This window comes from Micromesistius poutassou, assembly GCF_964030765.1.
Source record: "Micromesistius poutassou genome assembly, chromosome: 10".
Taxonomy (NCBI): Eukaryota; Metazoa; Chordata; class Actinopteri; order Gadiformes; family Gadidae; genus Micromesistius; species Micromesistius poutassou.
Window position 1 is genome coordinate 14,651,040 of NC_140280.1, and position 27,442 is coordinate 14,678,481.

Consider the following 27,442-nt stretch of genomic DNA (forward strand, 5'->3'; position numbering starts at 1 on the left):
ACCCCACTATGACAACCGCTGACCTTTTGTTCAATGATTTTCCCACGTTCAAATTGACAAACATGCCAACATCGAATCATTTGTAAACATTAAGAAACAGATGACATAGTGACAACACATGTTGTGTTGTGCTAATATGTGCTAATATAATGTCATTGTTTTAACCACTTCCCTATGCTGTTAATTTTTTCCTGTAAATTATGTCAACAGACAATATGTACTATTTGTATTACTGGCAGAGATGTATAAAGTACTAGAGACCCAGACTTAAGTAAAAAAGTGACTTGAGTAGAAGTAGAAGTGTTCTTTAAACACCCCACTTAAGTAGAAGTACTAAAGTATTCAAAATGTTTTGTACTTGCAAGTATTGCAAGTAGTTTTTTTTAAGTTATTTTAAAATGCACTGCTTAAGTACTGAAAGTAAAAGTAAAAGTATTGTGTTATGTTTATATTAAAGAAAGCAGTCAAAAGTTTGAATATCATATTGTTTATATTATCTCAAATATTTAAACTGAAGGACACACAATTCCTTTGGCTGTAGCAGCAGTACAAGGACATGAATACATACAGAGCTGTCTTAAAGCTGTCAAAGGCCACATACAAGTGTTTATGTAAAAACAAACAACTAAAACATCTCAAAGGCCAGAGGGGTATTCCCAGAAAACGGCTAAGTGACAAACATGGATAAGTTAAAGGACAATTCCGGTATTTTTAACATGTATTAACATTGAGCCCTCTTTGTGGTTTGTCTAGGTTGAAATAGAGTGGTTGACACCGAGATTTTGACTATTGGTCCTGTCTCGGGTATTTGGCTGAATCTTTAGAATCGCCCCTGCCTGCTTCAGAATGGCTGGCGACGTGTCCTTAAAACAAACCTAAATGTTCGTTTTCAGAAATGTGCAACTCACGGAGTGGTTAGTGGTGTTTGTTGATGCTCCAAATCAAGTATCGTAGCGAAATACAGTTTCTGTCATGTTTGATTGCTATTTTATCACATTTTGTAAATCCCATTGATTTCTATTGGAAGACTCATTGCTCGTTGGCCGGAAATGGAATGGGGGGCTGTTTACGTTTGGTTGTAGTCTTTTCGTTCGGTTCAAGCCCTACTGTTGAGACGGAGAACCGAACGAAAAGGAGGAACGCCGAGCTCCGTGAGTGACCAACGACGTGCGTCGCGACGTAGGTCACATGGGTCGCTGTGTTGGTCGCTCGTCTGGCTGATTTTGGTCGCTGTGGTCGCTGGCTGGCTTGGTCGCTCAAAGTCTCTGGGCGGTCGTTAATCAGTTAATTTGCATGTTATTAACGGGTTTTTTTGCAGACAGTTGAAGTACCAGAAAGCCATGCTCTCTGTCGAAGGCTACCTACAGCTCTTTATTGCTAATATTATTTTACTATTTTTCTATTGAAGTAGGCCTACAGTTTAAAATGATGTAATCGTTGCTTCATCACTATCAATAAAATCTATTAGTTGTAATTTGGGGCGTATTCAAAATGTATTTTATGTATTATATATAGCCTATTTTTTTGCTAAATGTCATTAAGCCTAATAAGATATATTATGTACTAAGTTCTTCGTTATAGTTTTCTTCGAGTTTCTTTGAATATAGTTGAATAGAATTGTAACGGCTTGCTCTCTGTTGTCAAATGCCTCAGTGGCACTGAGGCATTTGACAACAGAGAGCATGGCTTTCTGGTACTTCAACTGTCGCGAAAGACCCATTAATAACATGCAAACGAACTGATTAACGACCGCCCATAGACTTTGAGCAACCAAGCCAGCCAGCGACCACAGCGACCGAAAGCAGCCAGACGAGTGACCAACACAGCGACCCCGTCACGACGCACGTCACTGGTCACTCACGGAGCTCGGCCCTACTGCCTCATCAAAAATATGTAGTGAAGTAAAAGTGGAAGTGGGAGAAAAAAATTATACTCCAGTAAAGTACTGATACAGCATTTTAGTGCTTAAGTACAGTAGTGAAGTAGTTCTACTTCGTTACTATACATCTCTGATTACTGGATTTATGCAAGCCAAGACCACAGACAGAAACACACACACACAAACACACACAGGGGCACAGTCACACACACACACACACACACACACACACACACACACACACACACACACACATATATTGTGTTTATACGCTTAAATATTGAATATGATATGATATGATATAATATAAGCCTGAAAACCTTTAAAATGTTCTCACGCAAAAATGTACAACATTGACATCCACATACTTAAAAATAAAATTAACTGGTTATGCTTTTGTATCATGAACGGCATATTGTAGAATTAGCGTGAGAAAGTGTGATATAAAAGTGATGTGATATAAAAGTGATGTAAAGGTGATATAAAAACATTATTAACATGATTACTGTGATGCTTCGGATGATTGTCCTGTTATGAATGACATAAGCATTGTGATGTTAAGTTGCCTTTGTTTGCAGCCTCAGGCTAGCATCATCTCCGGGAAGACGGCCCATAGACATGCTGCTACTTGCCCCACAAGTAGCACAGGTATTACGTCCAACTCCAGCACATATAGAGCAATATTAAGCGATTGTGAGGAATAGTAACAAGATTCATTGCCCGAATAAATTGTTATAATCCCAGATTACATTCATTACAACTCTTTAGAGGCCTGGGTTATGGTCCACAGGATTAGTTGATATGGATATTGTAAAATAATAAAGTAACACATTTAAATAGTACTATCGTAATATATTTTTAGAACATAACATTATGACAGATTTTGAATGGCACATGCATGTATTTCCTGACTGTTATGTATGTATGACTGTTCGTAATGGAAGCGTAATGGAATGGTAATGGAAGTCTTTTGTATACATATCAATGGAAAACTGCATGGAAGTGTTTTCTCGTATGGAATTTTCTGATCGATCCATGATTGTTGTTCCATGATTTTCTCAGGCTCAAATTGACAAACATGCATTGAATCATTTGTAAACATTAAGAAACAGATGACACATATATAATGTAATCCTTGTAACCACTTCCCTGTGTGGTTCATTACTTCCTGTAAAATACAGAGCACACACACACACACACACACACACACACACACAAGCAAGCAAGCACACCCACCGCCTCGCCAAACACACACACATCTTCATCATCGTAATTATCAGGGGCCGGTAGGACGGTGAAGAACTACGATGAGCGATGAGCGATGACCAATCAAGCCATGCCCCCCTTCATCATCAGTCATTCCCAGAGCCCCCATTGCATCCCAGCATATGACCAGCCGGCCTTATGGAGACAACGTATTTCACCTCAGGGTCGTACTTGTACTGGAATCCTCCTTTGAAGAAGTATACGAAACCTGTGTGGGATGGTGGGAACACATCACGCATGATGCAAAGTATGACTTGGTTATGGTGTGTGTGTGTGTGTGTGTTTGATGTAACTCTCACACCCACACGATCGAATGGATGACAAATCAACTCCTCAACATAAATATTACACCACTAGTTGGCCCCCAATAAGGCAGGGTTTGAATGCGATGGTCTTTGTAAACGACCAGTTAGATTAATCCAGTTAGAGCACGGACACATAGTACATGCAGAAATGAAGGCAACATAGACTCCTCCATTTACTCCTACGCACGGTGTGTGTGGTTTGATTGTGATCAATTAAAACATGACATACTGTACCGTTATAAAAGATAGCTGCATCGAGGTGAGAGGGCGCGCCCGGCCATTGCTGGTCTATGGGCGCTGGGGACCCCTCCTCCATTGCCTTCCGCTGCTCGTTGTATCTGGAGTTCACAGAGACACGGGCTGAGTGTGAACCCTCCACAACTCGCTCTGACACATCTCGTTCAAGATACGCGCCCACGATCCTCGTACGAGCTACAGACGTTGATATTCATTATCTTTATTGAGATGACTGATTGGTGTGTAGAACACTATGCCTTTGCCGTATCTACAGCATCGGTCGACAACAAGTACCGGGCAGTGTTAATCAGTCACCGGGCAGAATGACATCATTGTCTTTCATTCACGCAGTCACCCAGTCTGTCTGGCCTCAGCCTGTTTGCCAATGCGGATGGACACACTTGCAGTTCAGACTGGAGGACCACTGAGCCCAGCACTTAGTGTAGCCTGCACAGGTACAAACGGAGCAGGGTTGAACGGACACCAGGGCAGGATAGTCTATGGCCTAGGAGAAAGCGGTTTGGACCCAAAAGGTTTCTGGGTTCGAACCCCATTGCATGCAGTCGACCAAGAAGGCATCCTGGAGCAAGATGCCGAACCCATACCTGCCCTTTAAGGTGACATTAAGGTGACATATCCGTCATACATCTAGTTGGACACGCCCACTTGTGCTGTCAGAAGAGGCTTGTAACGGCTAATCACACTCACACCTGGTGATATAACATGTCACCGTTAAAGACGTGTGTATGGAATCACTGGCCCTAAATAGTAGTGAATATACAAAATGGATTTGGGGTACCTCCAGCACTCAGTGCCAGTGAAGAAGACGGTGAGGTGTGCGAAGCGGAAGTGAAGGGCAGCGTCTACTGCCTGCACCCTGGGCGGCAGGCCCAGAGCTGAGATGTTCCTGGGGAACCCTGCCATCAGCTCCAACTGTCTGATCGCCCAGTACTGACTACCTTTACACACACACACAGAGGCAGACACATACACAGGCATAGAAAGACACACAGAGGCGTAGACAGACACATACGCACAGGCAGACACATACACATACACAGTCATAGAAAGACACAAAGAGGCAGAGACACACACCCGCATGCAGACACACACGCAGACACACACACACACACACACACACACACACAAAGTATGTGACCAAGTATTAACCTCGGTAGCACTGTAAAAAATGTTTTATCTTGAATGAGATTACGCATACCTTTGAAAAACAAGAGTTGGTTCATCTCCACATTCTCATAGACGGCGTCCAAGTTATGTGGTACAGCATCGGGCCACAAGCCTCGGATCAGACCGATCCCGATCTCATTAGATGTCGGATACTTACGCCACATAAATCTACAAGACAGACAGGCCGTGGGCTTTTACAGGTTGCTTTAATGGATGGGCTGTCAGTATTTAGACTGTGATCAGAGGATCATTACTGAGGAAGGAATTCTGGCAAACATCCAGTGAAATGTTGACGCCTGCTCATCCACCTGCCCCCCCCCCGGACATCATGTGTTGAGACGGCGGTGAACTTTCCGTCGTGGCGGTGCATACCTGTCTTTGAAAAACAATATCTCCTGCTGGAGTTCGGTCACCGCATCAAACGACAAATTTGGGTCACACTTGTCGGGCGTCCGAGGAGGAGGCCTCTCTGAGAAGAGGGACGCATACCTCGGATTGACGCCTGGAGGGCGTAAAGAAGAGGAATAGGTTCAGCAGACGGGTGGCGAGATTCAGCACATCTCTTCTCCTTTTTTTTTTAAATTCCAAACATTGTTAGGTAAGGTTTGTGACGCAACTAAAAAAAGCACATTTTTTCATCACCATTTTATATATCTTGCTAAATTGTCATTTTTGTTCCTTATTTTACCTGTAACGTCACTACATTATTTAAAAAAAAGGCATCGTTTGTGTGTTATGGAGACGCGGTGGCTCCGCGGTGGGCATGGAGAACGGGTCGTGCGTTGTGCTCCCTGAGGCGGACCCACCGTACATGCGCTGGGCCTCCTGGACGTCGTGGTGGGCCAGGCGGAGGTCCGGCAGGAAGCTGTACGTGGGGTACATCACCGCCCCGGGGTCCGTGGTGTGATGCAGGCCCAGGGCGTGGCCAAACTCATGCAGGGCCACCGCAAAGAGGTTGAAGCCTAACAGAGTACCACATACACACACACACACAAACACACTTAGAGCAGATCAGACATGTATGCATGCTTTTATTGGACTTTAATATATATAACCCACAGAAGATGATTCACCATGTATTCATGCACACACACATAGGCATCCATGGCCACAGACACAAACAGACAAACACACACACAAACACTTATACACACACACACACAGCATCGATCAACAATCACTTGGCTGTGCAATGATATCCATCCTCATTAGGCCTTTCAAATTGATTTCAAACACATTTTTCTCCCCAACGAGTACCCGTGGAATTGAAGCTCCAGTCTTCATCTTCATCAAAGTGAACATCCCCACCGATGTCATCGCCAGGCAGGAAGGCATGAGCCAAGGCTCCCCCCTTGCCATCGAACGGAGAGCCGTCCTCATGATCTGTGGAAACACACAACACACATGAAAACACACAACAAACACATGCAACGGCAAGTAGGCTTAAGGGCTGATTATGGTTCCACGCAGACGCTTCCACAAAGTCATGAACCTGTTTTGGTTCTGCGTCGGGTTTACGTTAGTGGACCAATCATAGCCCTTGCTGCTGCGTTGCCTCGACGCAAGTTTACAATTTCAGGCCCTTGCGGTGGACGCAAGGAGGGTCCGCAAGGACGTAACGGGTCCGTAACCCCCTGGCGTTGCGTTGAGGTGGAACCATAATCAGCCCTTTAGTGAGTTCTTCTTTGGTGTCTGTGAAAGCCACAGGGGGCACCTCACCTCCGTGGTGGAAGGAGATGACGATGTCAGCGTCCCTCCGGCTCCTCCTGCGAACTCGTATGGGCGTCACCTCCGCCCACAACCTCCACGCCCTCCGGAAGGCTCTGTGGACCTCAGCGGTGCCGCTGGCAGTCGGGCCGTAGCTAGAGATCCTGGGATGACAACGCCTTTACTAAGGAACGATAAACAATTTCCATCGGCCTACAAATAACTAAAGGCTCAGTTATGGTTCCACGTCGACGCGACGCAAGGCGGTTTATGGACCCCTTACGTCCTCGCGGACCCTCCTCGCGTCCACCGCAAAGGGCCTGACATGCGCCTCCCAAAAATTGTAACCTTCCGTCGAGGCGACGCAAGCAGCAAGGCCTGTGATTGGTTCCACTCACTAAAAGGCCACGCAGAACCAAAACAGGTTCACGACTGCGTCAAAGCGTCTGCGTGGTCCTTGCGTCGCGTCAACGTGGAACCATAACTGAGCCTTTACAGTACATGCTCACAGCGTCAATTTGTTGACGTTAGGGTGGACCTCTTCATTCACCTAGAGGTTATTTTGGTTCCATCTAGCTAGCTTGGTGGAGTGGACTGAATGTGAAATATGGGTGAATAAAGGCCCTTGGTAAAAACCTGTAGCTGAGCGTGCGTCTCTTCCAGCGCCACGTCTTGCTGAACGGCTCCACGTCGGACAGGCCACACCGAGGCCTTCGCATGAGCGCCAGCGTGTCGGGCGTCAGCCGGCCGTCGGCGGGAAGGCCGAAGTTCCGCTGCATCTGCCTCACCGTGGCGCAAAGCCGGTCATCAGCCACTGCGGCGCCATCAGCCCCCCTCCTCGACCTGTCCGACTGGGACGGCCGGTAGCCATAGAATTTCTCTAAGTAGCTCTGGGAAGAAGGAACCACAAAAAGGAAAAAAAAAAATCTATTTTTTTATTGGTGTTTCGTACAATACAAAAAGCAGTTCTTTTTTTCAAAGTCATCCCCCTAACCAGGGAAAACCATTCCTTTCAAATATTAATTAGTCCAGGGCTGAAAATAAAAGACCTTTGTTTGACAACAGTAGTCACTGCTCATGTTTGCACTGTCACGCTACCTGGTTAAAAAAAGAACACACACACACACACACACACACACACACACACACACACACACACACAGCGAAAAGCGTCAACAGAACCAGAAAAACATTCCACACATTGCCCTAAACCTTTAATAAAGCCTTAGTAATGGGTATACTCATGCTATGTAATTGTAGGTGTCATCAACATTGCCCGAGGATACTAGTATAGTTACTAGTGTTGACATGACGATAGAAAAAGGTAAACATGGTCACATTGATCACAACCATTGATGCAACTAATCTCTGAACTGTGATCTCTGATCTTTAATTCATGGCAAAGGGATGATTTTATGTTATACAGCAGAAGATGTTGTCCAAGGCTTCTTATAATAAGTGTAGATATCAGTAGCCGTCAGCAGTGTTACCGTCAGCAGATTCTTTACCACGGCCAAGAGTTGGGTCACATGCAGTATAATGTAGCTTACCACATTTTCCTGCACATATACAGTAGCTACATAAAATACTACAATTATTGCAAACTACCTGCTAAGATTTCATCTAAAGTAGTTACATTAAACAATGTTATTTAAGGCTGATAAAAACTGGCCAAACTCACTTATTTTTAAAAAAAGGATTTAGACGCTGCCCTTCACTTGCACTTCACACACCTCACCGTCTTCTTCATTGAGTGCTGGAGGTATCCCCAAATCAATTTTCTAAAATTTGTAGTAATTACTCGTTCTCTATTAATTGGTGAATGGAGATCAACTAAAAAATCCCCCAAAATCCTTTTGCCCACAAATTTCGAGTATTCTATCTATTTAATAACTTTCTAGTACTATAGGTAAAACAGGAACAATTAGTTTGAACAATACACCAAATATATAGTAAAGAGTCCATCTTACCACAGGCACCGCTGCATCACTGAGCTAACATACAACTAGGCATCATCGCATCAAGGTCATCACTTACATGAAAAAAAAAGAGTAAAACTGTCCCGGGAAGACTTTGCATACATTTAGTACTACTGCCACGACAAAAACAAAGCAGAGACGCGTCGCTCATCCTTGCTACTCCTTGGGGTCCTATCCTTAACCCATCGTCCATCCATCATCAATACCTTTGCAAACATCAGCTCGTCCTGCGATGGTGCAGGTGGGCCAGGCCAGCCAGGGGTCTGCAGGGGGAGGCCGTGGAGCTGGCTGGGCACCAGGAGAACCAGGAGTCCCAGCCAGAGTGTCCCCATCTCTTCAAGGCACGTCCCACAAGGAAGTCTCCGTCTCTGGATGTACGGCTGACTGTGCGCAGGGCTGTGTCTGTGTGTCAAGGTACTGCAAAGACCCCCCGAAGCACATCGCTATTTATGTCTGTGAGTGTGTGTGTGTGTGTGTGTGTGTGTGTGTGTGTGTGTGTGTGTGTGTGTGTGTGTGTGTGTGTGTGTTCTGAGTATGATTTTTTTGAGTATGATTGAGTGTGGGGGAGCCTGGGGTTGGCGGTGTGTGTATGTGTGTGTGCTGTGGAGGAGACAAAAACGAAAGCTCATCTGGGATCGAGATGGATAGATAATTAGGAAGGGATGCGTGTTTCAATAATTGGGATGAGTCTTTTTTCATAACAACACAGTTCCAGGCAACTCAGGAAATGGCCCATGGGTGGGTCTTCCAAATGACACCAAAATATTTACCTCATGCACTGTAAACACTTTATTTTTTTTCGGAAAGCGCATCTCTGCCACCCTGAGCAAGGTATGGTGCTGATTGTGTGTGTGTGTGTGTGTGTGTGTGTGTGTGTGTGTGTGTGTGTGTGTGTGTGTGTGTGTGTGTGTGTGTGTGTGTGTGCGCGCGCACAGTGGGACGGGCACAGTGGGTTCCATGCACAGCATGTCTCATCCTGAACACTAAAAAGGCAAACACCTGCTTCCACCTCTCCGTCTGTAAATGTGTGTCATCAGCCATGGATTTGCATGCTCAAGGCATATCTATGAAACATAATAACAAGGTGTTGTTTCACAGTGGAACCACACTCCAAGTCGTAACCTGAAGACACACAAGACCCCTCTATAGGGGTATAGGCTGCAGCATTTGTTGACAGGCCAACATAGCAAATTATAGCGAATGATGTTTAGGTGATGAACCTAAAGCCGCTTTTCCACCGCCAGTACCAGCTCGACTCGACACGCCTTTTTTGCGTTTCCATTGGCAAAAAAAGTACCTGGTACCTAGTAGGCCTACCGGGTACTTTTTTTTAGTACTACCTCCGTCGAGGATCCAAGCGAGCGGAGAACAGGCTGCTGGTAACTGATTGGCCAGCGGCTGTAAATGGGAATAATCACTCAAAGTTAAGTTGTGTCCGGCGTGGTTGGAGTCCACGAACCCGCTCCCGAGGGGGACACTGATCAGCGTTTCGCCGTGTGTGTCGCTCCTTTCCCGGGGCTAGAGTTAGGCTGCGCGTGGTTGTGTGTGTCCGGCGTGGTTGGAGTCCACGGACCGGCTCCGGAGGATCAGCGTTTCGCTGTTTCGTTTTAGTGTCGTTCCTTTCCCAGGGCTCGAGTTTCGCCTCCATCAACGTTACCGTATGACAACAACAGACGCACAGTCATTGCGGTTTTTATTTTATTTCCCATCATAACCTTTCCCGGGAATCAGGAAATAGTCTTGATCAGATTCAGATTTCCCGGGAATCGCGTCTCCCGTGATTAAAACCTGATGACGACCCGCCCATGTTGGAGAGGTTCTTTCCTACGACCCGCCCACATTGAAGAGGTCCTTTTTTAGATGGAAACGCGACCAAACCGAGTCGAGCTGATACTGTCGGTGGAAAAGCGGCATAAATGGTTATTATTTAGGTACTAAAACAATGTGGTCACATTGTTGAGGCGAATCATTGGTAAACAAAAAGGGTTGTTATTGAAATGTTTTATTAAGTGTGTCGACGTTGCTGAACCTGCCACAAAATACTTTATAGATGCCAATAAGTTGCATAACAAAACAAAAACAAACCTGTCAAAGCAAAGAAGCAAAAACGTTTATTGAGGTCTTCATTGTTACATTGACAATATTTTCTGAACATTATCCAAGGTAAATCATTCCATAACTGGGGAAAGGTACTTTAGGTAGGTACAACTGAAGTGGGCTTGAGATCTTAGACTGGAAGGAGGTTTATTTAAAATGTAATTATGGTTAAACCATTTAATTTATCTTCTTCCTTTGTCAAGTGGTTTAACTTAAGTTCAGGTACTAATAAAACTTTGAGCTCATCCATGTTGCATGTTTCTTGAACCAAATTGTTTTTGCAAATTGGGAAAAAAGATTTCCTATAAAAACAGCATTGGAAACGGCCTGGAGAATATTCCTGTGGATCACTTGAATAGAGTGCAAGACTGTTCATGTATATGGAAGGTTATCTTTGTATAATGATATAAAGGCCGCTATCATGTTTTAAAGTTTTGTGTAGGATCATCACTGATGTATTTCACCATACTGGCAGTAAACCTCATCCATATCACCCCAACCGTGGGAACGTTAAGTGTAACCTCATGAGAACAACAGACACTGTTTTGATGTTAGTCTTACAGAGTATGAGACGTTTGTAGCCTGGTAGAGAGGGTCAGCACTTGTCGACGAGTGTGCCTTATTTTTATTCTTGCAGTGAGTATGATCCGAGATGCCTTGATGTCAGTTCTAAACAAAAGGAAAATAGCTCAATCGTATTCTCTGCCCCTCTTTACTGTTACACTGACTCAAGTAAGGCATCACAGCTTTAAGGGGGTTGTCAAAAATAAATCTCTGTTGTATGCAAATGAACATGTATTCAAACCGACCATTCCAATGTATCTGTCTCACTTTAAGCCGTTTGTAGTTTATTGTTTTCAGAACTTTTGGACTGTAGCTGTATTGTATTTGATCTGTCGCAATATTAAAGGATGGTGAAAACATTGACCAAGTTAAGTTATTTCTGGTCACTTCCTCTATTTCTTCAAACATTTCACACAGTAACAAACGGCTATTCATTCTCGTCATGTCACTGCGTGATTCAAGTAACTTTGTTAGGAAATCATCTACCTGCCAAACAGCTGGAAATATACTGATGTCTACACCGCATCAGTAATAGATGTAATGATTACGATACATGAATACACACACAATGCTTAATCCATGGCACTCAACAATCTCACACAGAGCAGCTCTGTGCACCACCAGATGAAGCAGTGTACCGGGGTGGCACTGAGAGGCGTTGGATTATGCAGGTGGAAGGTGTGCCCGGTACACACTGGTTGTAGTCCATGCCGTGTGAGGGTGGGGGTACTCTATGCCCACTGTCACCTTGTTCTCCTTCCTTCACTGCCCCCTGATTGGGAGAAGCTCGTATTAATGCATTTCAACCTGCGATGAGAACGTTAGTGGTGAGGGTAACCAAAGAGCAAATACGTAGAGCTCCATTAAAACTGACTAACTGGTCTCACTCCCACACACTGACACTCATAAACCAAGGCCACACACAAACACACCTCTGGCCTGAGTTCTCTGCTAGCACACATGCTCTTGTACCAGTGATAGGACTAGTTGGAGCTGTCTTGGGTTAAAGTTAGACAATAAAGGTTAAATAAATGAATCCTCTGATTTGCCGGAAGAGGCTTCAACAAATGCCAGCTTAGAATTTGTTAATGCATTTGTTTTGTTTGGGCGGTTAGAATCTACCTTTTTAAACAAGTCGTGACAACGATCCCTACTGTTTGGTTTTAGTCACAGGACCAGGAACAGTATTGGCTCTGTTATTAATTGATTCCGGCCCTACAAACAATATGCTGGGGGAGTTTTGCCAACTTGTAAATGTACCAACATCTGACTGTACCCCTAAAGAAATATGAGTAATGTAGGGGAATCCCAGGGCCCTGTTCCCTACGTCCTCAGAGGAATAACACAGCACCGGGTGCCTGAGTCCAGAGGCTGTTATATAATAGAATAGATTATAGGAGTATAATCTTCACAGTCATAGTTAAAGCATAATAAAAATCATTGCTTCATGTCAACGTTATTTTGGTTCTTTCATGGCTGGTCATAGTGGGTTTTTATAATGTCTTCATGTCCAATATACTGTGATTAAGCTCAAAGTAGGCTTATCTTTTCAATACTGACTCAAAGTAAAAGATGGATCTGGGGTTATTAATATTTGATTAAAAACATTGGTGAGCCGTTTTGATGTGACTAACACATGGCATCAAGGTTTACTTTACCCACTCACATCCTCTACTGCGCCCCATGCCTGAAGTAGCTTATGAACTCATGTTTTAATCACCATGAAGTGGTCATTGGACCGTCATCATCATTTATTTTAAGATAAGACTCTTGAAAAAGACATAGGTCGTCTGAGGTTTTTGATCATCAAATCTTCGGGCATGATAAACATTTCTTCTATGCTTGTATTGTAAATAGATCTCTACACTGTTGCGTGATTGAATCAAATGCAAAGAAAATAAAAGATAAAAAATCAAAAACATTGTTGGTTATTATTTTGGCTCAATCCCAGTATATTCGACATGAAGACATTATAAAAACCCGACTATAACCAGCCATGTAAACAAACAAATGCATTTACAAATAAAGAAACAACGGCAATGAAGCAACAATTGTATTATTCTTTAACTATGACTGAAGATTATACTCCTATATTCTATTCTATTATATATTATATATATATTATTATATTATAACAGCCTCTGGTGCTGTGTTATTCCTCTGAGGACGTGGGACGTGGGATTCCCCTACATTACTCATATTTCAGTCAGACGGTACAGTCAGACGTTGGTACATTTACTAGTTGGCAAAACTCCCCCAGCATATTGTTTGTAGGGCCGGAATCAAATAATAACAGAGCCAATACTGTTCCTGGTCCTGTGACTAAAACCAAACAGTAGGGATCATTGTCACGACTTGTTTAAAAAGGTAGATTCTAACCGCCCAAACAAAACAAATGCATTAACAAATTCTAAGCTGGCATTTGTGTCTCTTCCGGCAAATCAGAGGATTCATTTATTTAAACTTTATTGTCTAACTTTAACCCAAGACAGCTCCAACTAGTCCTATCACTGGTACAAGAGCATGTGTGCTAGCAGAGAACTCAGGCCAGAGGTGTGTTTGTGTGTGGCCTTGGTTTATGAGTGTCAGTGTGTGGGAGTGAGACCAGTTAGTCAGTTTTAATGGAGCTCTACGTATTTGCTCTTTGGTTACCCTCACCACTAATGTTCTCATCGCAGGTTGAAATGCATTAATACAAGCTTCTCCCAATCAGGGGGCAGTGAAGGAAGGAGAACAAGGTGACAGTGGGCATAGAGTACCCCCACCCTCACACGGCATGGACTACAACCAGTGTGTACCGGGCACACCTTCCACCTGCATAATCCCACGCCTCTCAGTGCCACCCCGGTACACTGCTTCATCTGGTGGTGCACAGAGCTGCTCTGTGTGAGATTGTTGAGTGCCATGGATTAAGCATTGTGTGTGTATTCATGTATCGTAATCATTACATCTATTACTGATGCGGTGTAGACATCAGTATATTTCCAGCTGTTTGGCGGGTAGATGATTTCTTCAAATGAGACTTTGACGTGTATGAAAAGCTTTGTCACCGTGATATGTTTGAAGAAATAGAGGAAGTGACCAGAAATGACTTGCTGTGATACCCCTGGTCATTGTTTTCACCATCTTTAATGTGGCGACAGATCAAATCATATGAAGACCAGCACACAGCTCAAACATTACAAAAGAAAGAAGAAAATCAATGAATTGTGTTACAATGTAGTCAATTATTTTTACAGTACAGCTACAGTCCAATATTTTTTGAAAAAAATAAACTATAATCAGCAGACACATACATTGGAATGGTCGGTTTGAATACATGTTCATTTGCATACAATAGGGATTTATTTTTGAAAACCCCCTTAAAGCTGTGATGGCTTACATGAGTCAGTGTAACAGTAAAGAGGGGCAGAGAATACGATTGAGCTATTTTCCTTTTGTTTAGAACTGACATCAAGGCATCTCGGATCATACTCACTGCAAGAATAAAAATAAGGCACACTCGTCGACAAGTGCTGACCCTCTCTACCAGGCTACAAACGTCTCATACTCTGTAAGACTAACATCAAAACAGTGTCTGTTGTTCTCATGAGGTTACACTTAACGTTCCCACGGTTTTCCGGGGTGATATGGATGAGGTTTACTGCCAGTATGGTGAAATACATCAGTGATGATCTTACACAAAACTTTAAAACCTGATATTCCATATACATGAACAGTCTTGCACACTATTCAAGTGATACACAGGAATGTTCTCCAGGCCGTTTCCAATGCTGTTTTTATAGGGAACTTTATTTCCCCCCAAGTTGTAAAAGCCAATAGCCTTCATAGCATAGAAGAAGCATACAACAATTTGGTTCAGGAAACACAATGGGAAAGTAAGGTAGTTTTCCACTTGTTATGAAACTATAACAAACAATGAGTGATATAGAACAGTATGCCCTCTTGTGGTTACATGAATTTCATCATAAGAACTGAATCTTTAAGGTACCTTTAACATAAGTGCAATGACATTGAAATCATAAAAATACCAAAATATAAAAATTTAATTAGAAACAAAAACTTCAATTTTGAAATCACATTTCGACACGCAACATGGATTAGCTCAAAGTTTTATTAGTACCTGAAATTAAGTTAAACCACTTAACAAGGGAAGAAGCTACATGAAATGGTTTAAACACAATTACACTGTAAATAAAGCTCCTTCCAGTATAAGATTGCAAACCAACTTCAGTTGTACCTACCCCTACAGTCTCTTAAAGTACCTTTCCACAGTTTCCACAGAACCATTTACCTTGGACTATGTTCAGAAAATATTGTCAATGTCACAATGCAGACCTCAATAAACGTTTTTCCTTGCTTGGCCGGTTTATTTTTGTTTTGTTTTACAATTTCTTGGCATCTATAAAGACTTTTGTGGCAGGTTCAGCAACAACGACACTTACTAAAACATTTCAATAACAAACCCTTTTTGTTTAACAATGATTACGGTAAATAATCATAATAATATTTATTTTAAAAAACACTTCCACCTCCAAACACTTCCTAATGTTATACTGATCTTAGCAAGCCCTCATTGTAAAATGTGAGGGTATCAGGGGTGGTGCCTTGAGGAACCCCTGCCCATCTGCTGCTGATGACACTCCCCGGCAGTGGTGGAGAGCTAGGCCATTGGCAGGGTCCGTGCTGTGTTGTTTGTGTGCTTGGTGATGGCAGCCACCACATGTTGACTGGCCAATCTGTCTTCAGCCTGTCTTCTGAGGCTCAATGTGCAATGTGGGCCACACGCCGCATAAAAACTGCACACATTTTTGGTGTAAAGAATTAGGCTGCGTCACAACGGCATGGGATTTGTGTGTAAAAAGAAAAAAAAGCCAAAAGGCGTTACATACCTTCACTTTTGATCTGTACTTGAGGTAGCTTAATCTGATCTGAAGGCTGTAGTGAAAGAAGATCATTGTTTATAGATTACAGTTTATAGCTTATAATGTATTAATAGATACATTTGTATATGAATCCTCTGCTAGATAAATCTTCCTGTTAGCGCCCTCTGGTGGCTTGAGTTCTACCATTCAGACACTTTTAGTTCAGATATTTTAAAATAAGTAAATAGCTGCAGTAGAAAAAAATCATTGACCCCATATGTTTACCTGAGCAATATGTGTAGGTAGGATCCCAAGCCTGTGAAGATATGCCACCAGGCATGAAACTGTGTAACTACTCCAAGACCAGGGGGCAGTGTTTGTCTACTGGCTCTGACATACACAAGAAGAAACACCAACATCAGCACAAAGCTACAACAAATGTCATCATACCTACTAGAATGGATCAGCTCATTGTACCTGCATTTAATTTCTCAGTCAGTGTTGTGTTTATGGATAAATAACAGTTGAGACATGATACGCCAACAGTTTCCGTGACTATAAAACTGTAAAACTTTTTTTTTTTGTGTAAAAATATAACATTTACTGAATGCATTGCCTAATGTGCAGCTAGGGTTGAAACAATAGCAAAAAAAGCTGCTCATCTGTATATCGGAGACAAATGGCCTCTTACTATGTTGCCAAATGAACGTCAAATACCACCTCACTTACCTTAATGAGTTACAGAGTAGATTGTCAATATTCCACAGCAAGAACCCTAACAGGAATACCCCTAGAGAGGTGTAACACAGAGACCTGAGCCTGGGGTAGACCCTGTAGTAGAAGAAGAAGAAGAAGAAGAAGAAGAATATACCTAAAATGTTTCTCCACATCATATATTAACCACAGTTTCTTTGTGAATACATGCCACCATGTAATGTAGTTGTTTTTTTTTTGTTCCTTCCTCTCCTCTTTCAACCACCAACTTACCAGGTGACTATGAAGATGGATCGAATTACTAGGGCAGCTACGAGCGCACCATACATGACCTAAAAACGGACAGAATAAGAATAATGCTTGAAAAACGACACAACCCAAAGGTTATATACGACGCTTCACCTAACCCAAACAACCTCAAAAGTAATATAGTTAGAGATTCACTTGGCACAACTTATAAATCAGATACTTAAATACCATATCATCTATGAGTCTTTATTGAATTCACATTTTAAAACAAATATATTAAAATAAAATATATTTTAGATTGTGGGAATTTGTTTGGGGTTATAGTGGACTGTATTCCAACACAGGTTATTTTTTCACTTGTGTGTTTGCCACCATGCAGCTGTGTGTTCAGTAAACAATGCTTCAAAACCAAAAGAGTAAACAATGGAATCTTTGTTATATTGTCCTCGGCACTAAAAAAACGCTGCGGGGCCTGCTGCATTTACTTCGTAAACATAAACACTGGCTTCATGGTAACCATCTTCTGATTGTTCTAGCAATGAGAATTCTCTCACTGACATCTTAACAATGGTTCCTCTTAACATGTCATTTGTTGTTGCCATGGTTTAATGGGATTTACTTTCAGTGCAGAGTATATTTGAGTTTCTCAAATGTATTTATAAAGAATAGTAATGGTCCACCACCTGTAAACTGCATGCATGGACTCAGACTTCAGAATGATATCCTGCAGGGCCCAGAGTCTTATATACTGTGCACACTAGATCAATGTTGACACAAGACCAAACTAACACAGTAAACGCAAATAAAAGGCATGCACACTGGAGTGAACTCTTACCTGATGAAACACAGGCTCCTTCAACTGAAGGTAGACCTATGAAAGACATGGACAACAACTCAATTTCCCATAGTTCAAAGGGAATGGGGGCTGTTTAAATCACAACATGTGCTTGACAATTGGTCAATGCTTTACAGCTGAAATATCTCAGACCATACAGATTCAGCAGATGTATAGAGATTGAACTTACCACACTGACTGAGACACTGAAGGCCAATAATACTGTGATGGTGAGAAAACTAATGGTGTTTTTTTCCTTGAAGCATTCGTATCTAAAAATGAAAGAAAGAAAATTGGACAAATGCTCAAACTGATGGGCATCAGCATTATTCAAAGGCGTTTATCTTTAGTATGTGTTATCAAATCAAAATGTTATTTACACAAGAAAAACGTGAACTCTGAAGAGCAGGTTAAACTAATATTGGCATGTACTCAAGAGCAGTCTAGACTTCAGATCGATCCCACACACTTTAAAGCCAACGTTAAAAAGGCTCTGATGCGCTGCTTGTTTATCACATTCAAATGCTGACCAAGACTCATTACTGAAAAATGTGTCAACGGTGTTATTAAACATTAGCATACTTACAAGCAGTAGACAAAGAAACATGTGCTGTATATCATCGGCAACTCGTCCAGTAACTGCAGAAGGCAAATACAAGCAAATGTTTAAGACCAAAACCATAACCAAAAACGAGCCTTACCCATACTTCATGAAAAAATAACAAATTTGTTTCATTTGTTTCATTTCATTTGTTTATGGATAATCGTGAAAATGTATCATAACACTATTTTCAGGATGAATCTTTAATGGGAATCTGATATATGTATACACCGTAGTATTAGGCCTAGTGTTATTTGTGCTATTAGTATGAATAGTAGTACTAGCAGCAGTGTAGTGGTAGCAGTAACCACAGTAGCAGCAGGCATAGTAAGTAGTAGTGAGTAGTGTTAGAAGTAGTAGCAGTAAGATAGGAATAGAAGTAGTTGTGGTAGCAGTAAAAACAGTAGAGTTGTGGCACAAGTAGAATCAGCAGGATAAGAACAGGATAAGGCAGTAAGAACATGTTAGTAGTGTTATAGGGCAATCCAGTTGTGTGGTACGCCCACCCGTACGAGTCATAAGGTGTAAATCTCCCAGCTTTCTTGCAGTATTTCACGGAGGAACTCCCCCTTTTGGTCGGTCCCACTTGGAATTTTGAGAGTATACCGAGTTCATTGAGGCTGACAGTACGACTCGACATCAAAAATGGCTGCACCCGTAAAGAGATTTAATTTCTTTGTATTTGTACCACAATGGTCGTTTTAATGTCGATTTTAAATTCTCTTACACACTTGATTACATTGCTACTTTATTTCGGTCACCAATTTATGCATTGCACGGTGTTGCTGTGCGTGAAATACAATGTAAAGTTGTGTTGTTTGTTTTCGAGCTGGTTTGCTAAAGAGGCTAATGTAGCTAACAATAACGATGACTAGCCAATGACAAACGGGAACGCGATAAGTGCTGCAAGCCAGGAAATTACGTCACATTCTTGCTAGAGCAAGTCGTGCGTACTGGCGTAACATACAACTGGATGGCACCGTTAGAAGTGTCAATAGAAGTAAGTGGTAGTAGGTGTTAACTGGAGCCCCACCTGCATCTCATACTGCAGGGTCATATGGAAGCACCAGGAGCCAACACCAACCGCTGGGGGACAACACAACGCAACGTCAGATTGACACAAAGCAATGGATTGTCTCTCTCTCTCGCTCTCTCTCTCTCTCTCTCTCTCTCTCTGCTAACGCCTAACAGTCAAATAAAGCAACTCACTCATTCAAACAAGAACATAACCTAATCACCCTCCTTCGACACACACACACACACACACACACACACACACACACACACACACACACACACACACACACACACACACACACACAACCCAGCGTGCTGAGTGTTGTGTGTGCCTGCACGGCAGTGGGAGGGGCTGAGGGACCGACCTGCGAGCCCTAGGAAGGAGCAGGTGTATCGGAACTCCAGGCCGTCCCTGTACGTCTGCAGCGCTCCGTACAGGGGAGGGAGGATCATGATCAGGTTGCTCACAGTGTTCCCTGTGCACAGAGAGAGAGAGAGAGAAAGAGAGAGAGAGAGAGAGAGAGACACACACACACACACACACACACACACACACACAGAGACAGAGAGAGAGACAGAGAGAGTGAGTGACCCAGGTACATAGTTAATTATATTATATATTATATTATATTATATATATTACATTATATTATTATTATATTATTGGCTTCAGAAGTAAGAACCACCGAATCATTCATTCTATGTTGTTGCATAGAAATACAATAATAATACTGGAACACAAGGAAGGTTCAAAGTTCAACTTCAAAGAGCCTAGCCCTGGATGGTGCTAGTAGTCAGTGTGTGTGTGTGTGTGTGTGTGTGTGTGTGTGTGTGTGTGTGTGTGTGTGTGTGTGTGTGTGTGTGTGTGCGTGTGTGTGTGTGTGTGTGTGTGTGTGTGTGTGTGTGTGTGTGCGCGCACTGCCTACATACAGCGTTGTGATATTTGATAAGGCATAAAAACTATTTGCATAACTGACATTTGACCCACATTTATCTGTAGAGGCAAGGCATTTCCACAAGGAGCTTAGGGTATTTAAATCATTACATAAAGTACATAGAGTATAGTGTATAGCAGCCTAAATGATGTGTCTTTAAAGTTACCGAATATTTACACTCTACAAAGTCTCCGACTTGGTTTGAATCACATTCTATGCAGACCATCTATTGGGCTGACCAACTGATTTTGACAATACACAAACAAGTGTGTGCTATACAGGGATTACTATCATGATGCCTCCTATTCATTCTTTCCTGTGAACCATGGGACATTCCAGCCTTTGTCAAATAGGCTGTGATTGTATGCTTGGGTTGCTTGAAGCCAGTGTGTTTACATGTAAATGGCCTTCTTATCGCACCTAAATGGATTTGTGTTCATTACAAGCTGAACATACATTATATTACCTATAGCAAGGTCAGATGCTTCACACAGCTTGTCACACTGTTGTTATCTATACTTCTCAAAATATCAAATTGTTATACTATGGTGCGGAACTAAAGTAGGTACACTATTAGGTACAAGTAGGTACAAGTAGGTACAAGTGCTGCATATACATGTGTTGTTTTATCATTGGAAAAAGCCCACATCTGAAGGACTGGATGGACCAGCTTTATCTCAGCAGAAATGAACGCTGTTGATGGTATCATTGGGTTAAACAGCCCGGTGCTTTGCTGGGAAAGGACGTCATTCGACACGTTCCAGGCTGCTCCACCTTTCAGACTGGAGCTCAATGGACGTGACTTCATGTAGATGAAGATAAAGATAAACATTGTCTGTCGATTAATTGTGTAATTGTGTGTGCACTGTTAGGCGTGTTTCTAAAATGGTAAAGAACACACTGTAGCAGGATTCGAACACAATCATGAATTGCCAAAACATGAACACCAATCGAGGTCTCCAACATTTACAGTGTTTTAAGGTAGTAGCCTACATATGCGCGTAGACTGTACAGTTTGGGTCTTTGTGCAAAGGAAATAAGCCAGGGATGCTTTGAGTGAGAAATAACAGCCAATCGCGAATGGTCAATACGAGTGCAGCGGCAGCTGAGGTGTTTACGTTATTTCAGAGGCGACCTTACCTATACGTTGTGGACAATCACGTACATGCTGTTAATAATTCATTAGGCAATAAACAATTGTAGAGCTATTATTATACTTACAGAATTCGGCGATGTAATACGACACGACATAATTCTCCTCGCACCAGTCAAGCGTTGAAGTCGGCCGTCCCCAGTAGCCTTGCCTGTCTAGCGAGGGAGCCATGATGAAAAAAGAGCGGACTAGCGGAGTGAAGGAGGAGGCTGAGTCCACAATGAACGGCGAGATCACCCCTCCGGCGTTTCTCTGGCGTTCTCAGCCGAGCGTCATTAGAAACGCGCTGATACTGTATCGGATGGGCGTATCTTAGAGATAAATTAGAAGATGATTGACAAGTGCTGCGCTTATTTGTGTTCAGTGTTCCAGAGGAGCATAAGATGGAGCTCAAATCCATGGCCTTCATTATGTGAGGGACGACGGGATGGGTTCCTAAAATGACATTTATATTGATTTAGTTAAATACGATTAATGAAAATAAATGTTGGCCTATTTAATAAAAAAAATAAAATGGTGACTAAAATGTCTTTGATAGTGTAATAAATTAGATATATATATATATATATATATATATATATATATATATATATATATGTAGGCCTATTCCTCTGATATAAAAAGCAACTGCTGAAATGTACAGTAAGCCACATACCCCTCGGTGGCGGTAGCCACAACAAATGAGCATAAAGGAGCATAGGTAAGTATTGCAACACAATTCCCATTGGAATATTGAAAGTTAATTTGACTTTAAATCCAATGGATGAAAGATTGACTTTACTATTGTTGGGAAAAACAGTCTGCCTAGTTACTTGACCAGATAAAATGAGACGAAGAGTTGATAAAGTCTGTCAGCACGAGGGCCTCGGATTTATTGAGTAAAGTGGCAGAGGTAATACTGATTCATAAAGCGTGAGAGATCGAATATTCTACGTCCCCTAACAGCGCTGATGTCGTCTGGAGCTTCGCCTCCGTGGAGGTTAGAAGAGCACCCGTGATCCGGTGCATGTGAAACTTATAGTTCTTTCCTAGCCAAGTGTGTGTGCTAGACTTTGTGTTGGTTATAGAGGGTTCTCTTGTCCCTGAGCCTCCGGGTTGTGTTGTCTTTCTGTGTGATATGTGTGTCCTCGCCATCTAGCTGTGGTAGAGTGTGTTCTCCGCAGACTGATAGGGGGCTCGAGGGTCATCTTGACCCTCTTAAATGTGTGGTGTGTTGTGTTCGTTAAGTTTGGACCCAGAGTTGACTTATTCGTAATGCAATGTGTCCGTTAGGTTTTTCTCAAGTTTATTATCAAAAAGAACAAACAACCACAAAAACAGCCACAAACAAATAGAACTTTACAAAACATTTGCAAAAATCAAGTAGACCAAATATTTTTTAATAGGATGAATGAAACTCAAAAGTGGTGCATCCATTGTTTTACATTATGTTCTTACATCATTGCATCATTACATGTTGAAGTCAAGAAAAGCAAAACTTCCCCTGAGTAGTATTTACTATGTGCAAGGTAAGACTTGGTCACCAAATATACAGCCTATTTCCGCTTGTTTCAAGTCAATTCGGCTTTTGTGATCGCCTACTTATAACTTGAATTTTACTTTCGGCTAATTTAATTCCCAATAACAACACATTCAAGTCCATTATTCAGGAGATTATACTTAATATAAGCATTCATTTTGTACGCTATCTATCTTGCAGCTTTGTGCACAAAGTCACGCTAAAACACTTTTGAGTTTGCATCGTAAAACGGTTGGCATCGCGACAGGTCAAAGGAATGCATCAAATATAAAACAAAAGGGTGTGAATTTTGCATTACAAATTATACATGTGCACACATAATCCCACGCACTCACTCAGACACACACACACACACACACACACACACACAGATAAACAAACCAAAACACAGAATGAAAATGGGGGAACTGCAGTCACAACAATACGCTACAACTCATCCCTTATCTTGTCTCCCTTAGGCCGGACCATCCTGCCCATGTAGAGGATGGACTTGGTCTTGAGGTCCTTCACCAGGAAGAGAAAGGGGTGGTCGGCGTAGAAGAGCTTGGGGGACTTCAGCTTGTCGGTGCTATAGACCGTGGGGTCGATGGGGTTCCCCTCGGTTGCCCACTCCACGGCCGAGGCGTGGAAGACGTTGGCCAGGTAGAGGTCCTTCTTCCCCGAGATGTTGGACAGGTCCGCCTTGGCTTTGTCCACAGCGTCCGTCAGACCCAGTTCTCCAAGGTGTTTCTAAAAACAAACAGGCAGATGTTCATATAAATACGTTTTCTCATAAGTCACCAGTCTATCACCGAATGAGGTGACACAGCGGTGACTGAGCCTATGGCCCCGCTGATGAAAGCCCTCGCGTTTTTGCGGTATTATGAATGTTACAAACTGGGTGTCAGTGGTGACACCATTGGTATTGAACAATTAAACTTACAACTGATAACTTAGAACTTATGCTGCATCTATCTATCTATTTATACATTACAGTTATTATTATATTTTTATTTTATTCTCATTATTCATGTCAGTACTGTAGTTTATTTATTTCTTTGTCTTTTGTTTATTAGGTCTCAGCTCTTACTTGTGTTTCTTAAACTTTTCTTTTTATTGCACTGTTGAAGGAGCCTGAGACACAAGAATTTCATTGCCAGGGACTGCTTCTGTAATTGTTGTGTATATGACAATAAACACTCTTGAATCTTGAATCTTGAATCTTCTTGAATCTTGAATCTTATCGCAAAAAAAGTATCACCAAAGAGAGCGAAACTGAAATATATAAACGCTACACCATGGACGTTTGGACGTTTTGACTGACCTGCAGGTTGTGGCTGACTTCCATGCTGATTTTGGGCAGGGACACCGCCACAGCCTTCTCCTCCATCTTGGCCACCCAGGTGTCCAGCTGTTTCCCGGTCAGCAGCTTCTCCACTCTCCCCAGAGGCTCCACGTTGTAGGGCATGACGAAGACCACAGAGGACTTCTTATGGGCCAGGGGTATGCTCAACACTGTTAGCTTGTTGGCCACGTCATCGTAGTAGTCGTACAGGCCTGTGGAGTGGATGCAAACACACACACACACACACACACACACACACACACACACACACACACACACACACACACACACACACACACACACATACGCACAACACTGTCAGCCGTGCGACTATAACTACACAGTTATTATGGGTAGAATATATGTATTGTTTATACCCTAGGGATATGTCCGATATGTCAGATATGTTGTGTCCAAGTCGACTTAAATTGTACATACAGCGCTTGCCCACTAACTTTTTAGTGGGCAGCATGGTGATTTCCAGCATGTTACATGTTAACAACGAGATAAAGACCATCAAAAAGGTCTCATCTGTATCATGCATTTCAATGTGTTTTGTTAGTGTTTTCTGACCTGTGCGGTGCATCATCTCCACTGAAATGGTGAAGCCGCGGGACGCCAAGAATACACGGCTGTCCACCATCTTGGGATGGAACTGTTCATTCCAGTGGGCTGTTTAGACAAACAAAGACTGCTTTAAAAAGAGTGAGCATCGATCAACACTGAATAAATGCACTTAAACAACAGTGGACATTTCTCTTCCACGTATGAACTCACGTTTGAAGAACATAGCGTTGATGATCATCGCCCCGTCCGTCTTCTCCACGTCCTTGGCGACCTCGGGCAGTTTACCGCCCGTGGATTTGACCGCCCACTCGTTGATAGCCTTCATGGCGCTCTTCTTGTCCTTGAAGTTGATCTTGGAGTGCTCGCAGTTGTAGTGCTTCTTGCTCTTCTTCAGGAAGCCCTCGGCGAAGGTGATGGAGCTGGGCCCGTACATGCGGCTGCGGATCTTCCAGGTGACGTTGCGGGCGGCGGGGTCGCTCACCTCGCTCAGCAGCTCCGCCAGGCCCGCGTGGAGCTGATCGTCCTTCAGCTTGTCGGCCTTCAGCAGGCTCTTCACCTGGGATGCGGTGGAGGCCTTGCCCCCCAGGGCCACCAGGCCCAGGGCGGAGGCCACCACCACTGGGGAGATCAGGATGTTCTCCACATCCTTCTCCTGGGCCACGCGCTGGTACAGGCTGAAGGCCAGGCTGGCGCTGTTGTCAGCCAGCAGGGAGGCGTGGGTGCTGAGGACCTCATCCGGGGAGGCCGACGTGGCAGAAGACGCTGCGTGGGCCAGCAGCGCCAGAGCTAGCAGGGTGACCAACATGGCTACAGACTTGGATTGATAGCAAAGACCTGCATGGAGACATAAGGGGGATTCTCTGTTATAAGTTGTGTTGTGTTTGGGAAAGTAATTATGCTTACAGTATGATTATTGTATAATTATAATGGTGAGATGGTAGTGGAACTTTGGATTGGTGCTGTCACTTTTCTTTGTATAACTAAACTGCCATTTTCTGCCAGAAGTAAGTTGGTCGCCGGGGTTAGCATTGCTAATCAGGATTAGCAATAATGTGGAAATAAGTCACAGAACAGGCTTATGTAACAGCCACGTAGGCAGCTGCCGGATGCTAGGAAAACTAAACAGTGGCCAGACGAGCTATCCGCTCACTTGGCGTAACAGACACATTTCTGTGTTACCACAGTTATTATGTGAGGCAAGGGTTTTCTATATCTGGATCTCTGTCTTCTAGTCATAGTCAAGTCCTGACGCGCTCATGAGGACAGAGAGTCATGCCTAAAAGGGATACAATTTCTTCTTTAAAGCCCCAGGTTTCCATTTAGAAATTAGATTATTTTTTTGTTCAGAGTTTGGATCAGCGACTGCTTAAAAAGCTGTTGTAACAATAGTTATGCCATTATTAGGATCACCTCTTTAGTAGCATATTTGTGAAACAGACTTGTGTATCAAGTTTTAACAACATTGCTGTTATAAAAACATAAAGATTTAAGAAATGACGGTTGATAAAAAGTATAGGCATTCTATTTATTGTTACATGTTACACATGCATGTTACAAATGACAAAGTAAACAGTTTTGCTGTGTATTGTGTGTGTGGAACATCTTCATGTCCTTGTAAGCCATTGCTTCTAGAATAACTGTCACGTATGAATGAAGAGGGGGCTTGCCTATCCCATTGGATGGGAGCCTCACCAATCAGCATTGTGACAGAAGTCTAGAAGCTTCTGGATCTAGACATAATATCAATTATATTTTCTTTAAGTAAACATCCTTGTTTTGCTTCTACAATCATTATAACATGAATTATTCAAGATTTGAAGAAATGAGTGATGCAAAGAAAGTAAGTTAATTAAAAGGCAGACAAAATGGACACACATTACATGCACGTCAAGTTAAAAAGTCCACCTCCATTATGTTATTCTATTCTGCAAAACGATGAGCCTTTAAATACTAAACTTTACTTCAATCAATACACTGGAACGCGACACAGTTATACTACTGTAATGCTGTTTTCCTATTGACAAAACATTTCAGTTGAAGTCCATTTCTTCCACACGAAGGCTATTCCCTTTACCTTATTGTGCTCCTGCTGTAATTCACACCTAGAGGTCTTTGACCAACTTCGTGGTACAAAGTAGGTCCTCCACAAAAAGTCCACAGTCTATAGAAAAAGTTGCATTTCTGGACGTCGGCAGGAAAAGGAGTGAATGGGAGGAGAGAACAGATTTTAGAGTTCAGTCTTAGGACCACCCCTGGTATCCAGTTACTGTGGGAAAGGAATTTCCCCCCATTTCAAGGTCCTAAAGCCTGGAATTTTCTGACATTTAAAAGCACTGAGCACATCAGTGTCTGCCTTCTTGGTATTTTTAAGTATTGACTTCATGAACCCTGCATTCGTACATTTGCCATTGGTAAGAATTGACATATTGAACGTCACATTT

At 42.6% G+C, this 27,442-nt stretch overlaps 3 protein-coding genes across 3 annotated transcripts; all 3 read right to left on the reverse strand.

Annotated features, from left to right (window-relative positions):
* Positions 1-3,231: 3,231 nt before the first annotated feature.
* On the reverse strand, positions 3,232-8,893 carry LOC311354442 (matrix metalloproteinase-18; the record flags this gene model as incomplete). Its single annotated transcript, XM_084474245.1, has 10 exons — positions 3,232-3,353; positions 3,685-3,788; positions 4,487-4,646; positions 4,907-5,043; positions 5,248-5,377; positions 5,682-5,837; positions 6,133-6,258; positions 6,595-6,746; positions 7,219-7,472; positions 8,768-8,893. 10 exons carry the CDS (start codon positions 8,891-8,893, stop codon positions 3,232-3,234), a joined length of 1,467 nt encoding a protein of 488 aa, XP_084330371.1.
* Positions 8,894-14,338: 5,445 nt separating this feature from the next.
* Positions 14,339-21,829, reverse strand: acer3 (alkaline ceramidase 3). Its single transcript, XM_084474108.1, has 11 exons — positions 21,660-21,829; positions 19,869-19,979; positions 19,520-19,572; positions 18,472-18,524; positions 18,076-18,157; positions 17,886-17,921; positions 17,075-17,133; positions 16,817-16,918; positions 16,373-16,477; positions 16,115-16,160; positions 14,339-16,021 (listed from the first exon to the last, which is right to left on the reverse strand). The coding sequence occupies exons 1-11, from the start codon at positions 21,760-21,762 to the stop codon at positions 15,968-15,970; spliced, it is 804 nt and encodes a 267-aa protein (XP_084330234.1). The 5' UTR covers positions 21,763-21,829; the 3' UTR covers positions 14,339-15,967.
* Positions 21,830-22,880: 1,051 nt separating this feature from the next.
* serpinh1a (serpin peptidase inhibitor, clade H (heat shock protein 47), member 1a) lies at positions 22,881-27,205 on the reverse strand. The gene is made up of 5 exons (XM_084474706.1): positions 27,076-27,205; positions 25,212-25,835; positions 25,008-25,106; positions 24,414-24,646; positions 22,881-23,839 (listed from the first exon to the last, which is right to left on the reverse strand). The coding sequence occupies exons 2-5, from the start codon at positions 25,804-25,806 to the stop codon at positions 23,537-23,539; spliced, it is 1,230 nt and encodes a 409-aa protein (XP_084330832.1). The 5' UTR covers positions 25,807-25,835; positions 27,076-27,205; the 3' UTR covers positions 22,881-23,536.
* Positions 27,206-27,442: the final 237 nt, after the last annotated feature.

What these genes read in the sequence shown, in the direction of transcription:
- acer3 (XM_084474108.1), bottom strand. Translation starts at nt 21,762, where the DNA reads ATGGCTCCCTCGCTAGACAGGCAAGGCTACTGGGGACGGCCGACTTCA. An exon ending in AGGAGCCTGTGTTTCATCAG is followed by an intron (nt 17,134 to 17,885) that starts GTAAGAGTTCAC and finishes GTCCGTTTTTAG; the next exon opens with GTCATGTATGGTGCGCTCGT. An exon ending in CTACTCTGTAACTCATTAAG is followed by an intron (nt 16,478 to 16,816) that starts GTAAGTGAGGTG and finishes TGTGTATGTCAG; the next exon opens with AGCCAGTAGACAAACACTGC.
- serpinh1a (XM_084474706.1), bottom strand. Translation starts at nt 25,806, where the DNA reads ATGTTGGTCACCCTGCTAGCTCTGGCGCTGCTGGCCCACGCAGCGTCT. An exon ending in CAACGCTATGTTCTTCAAAC is followed by an intron (nt 25,107 to 25,211) that starts GTGAGTTCATAC and finishes TTGTCTAAACAG; the next exon opens with CCCACTGGAATGAACAGTTC. An exon ending in GGAGATGATGCACCGCACAG is followed by an intron (nt 24,647 to 25,007) that starts GTCAGAAAACAC and finishes TCCACTCCACAG; the next exon opens with GCCTGTACGACTACTACGAT.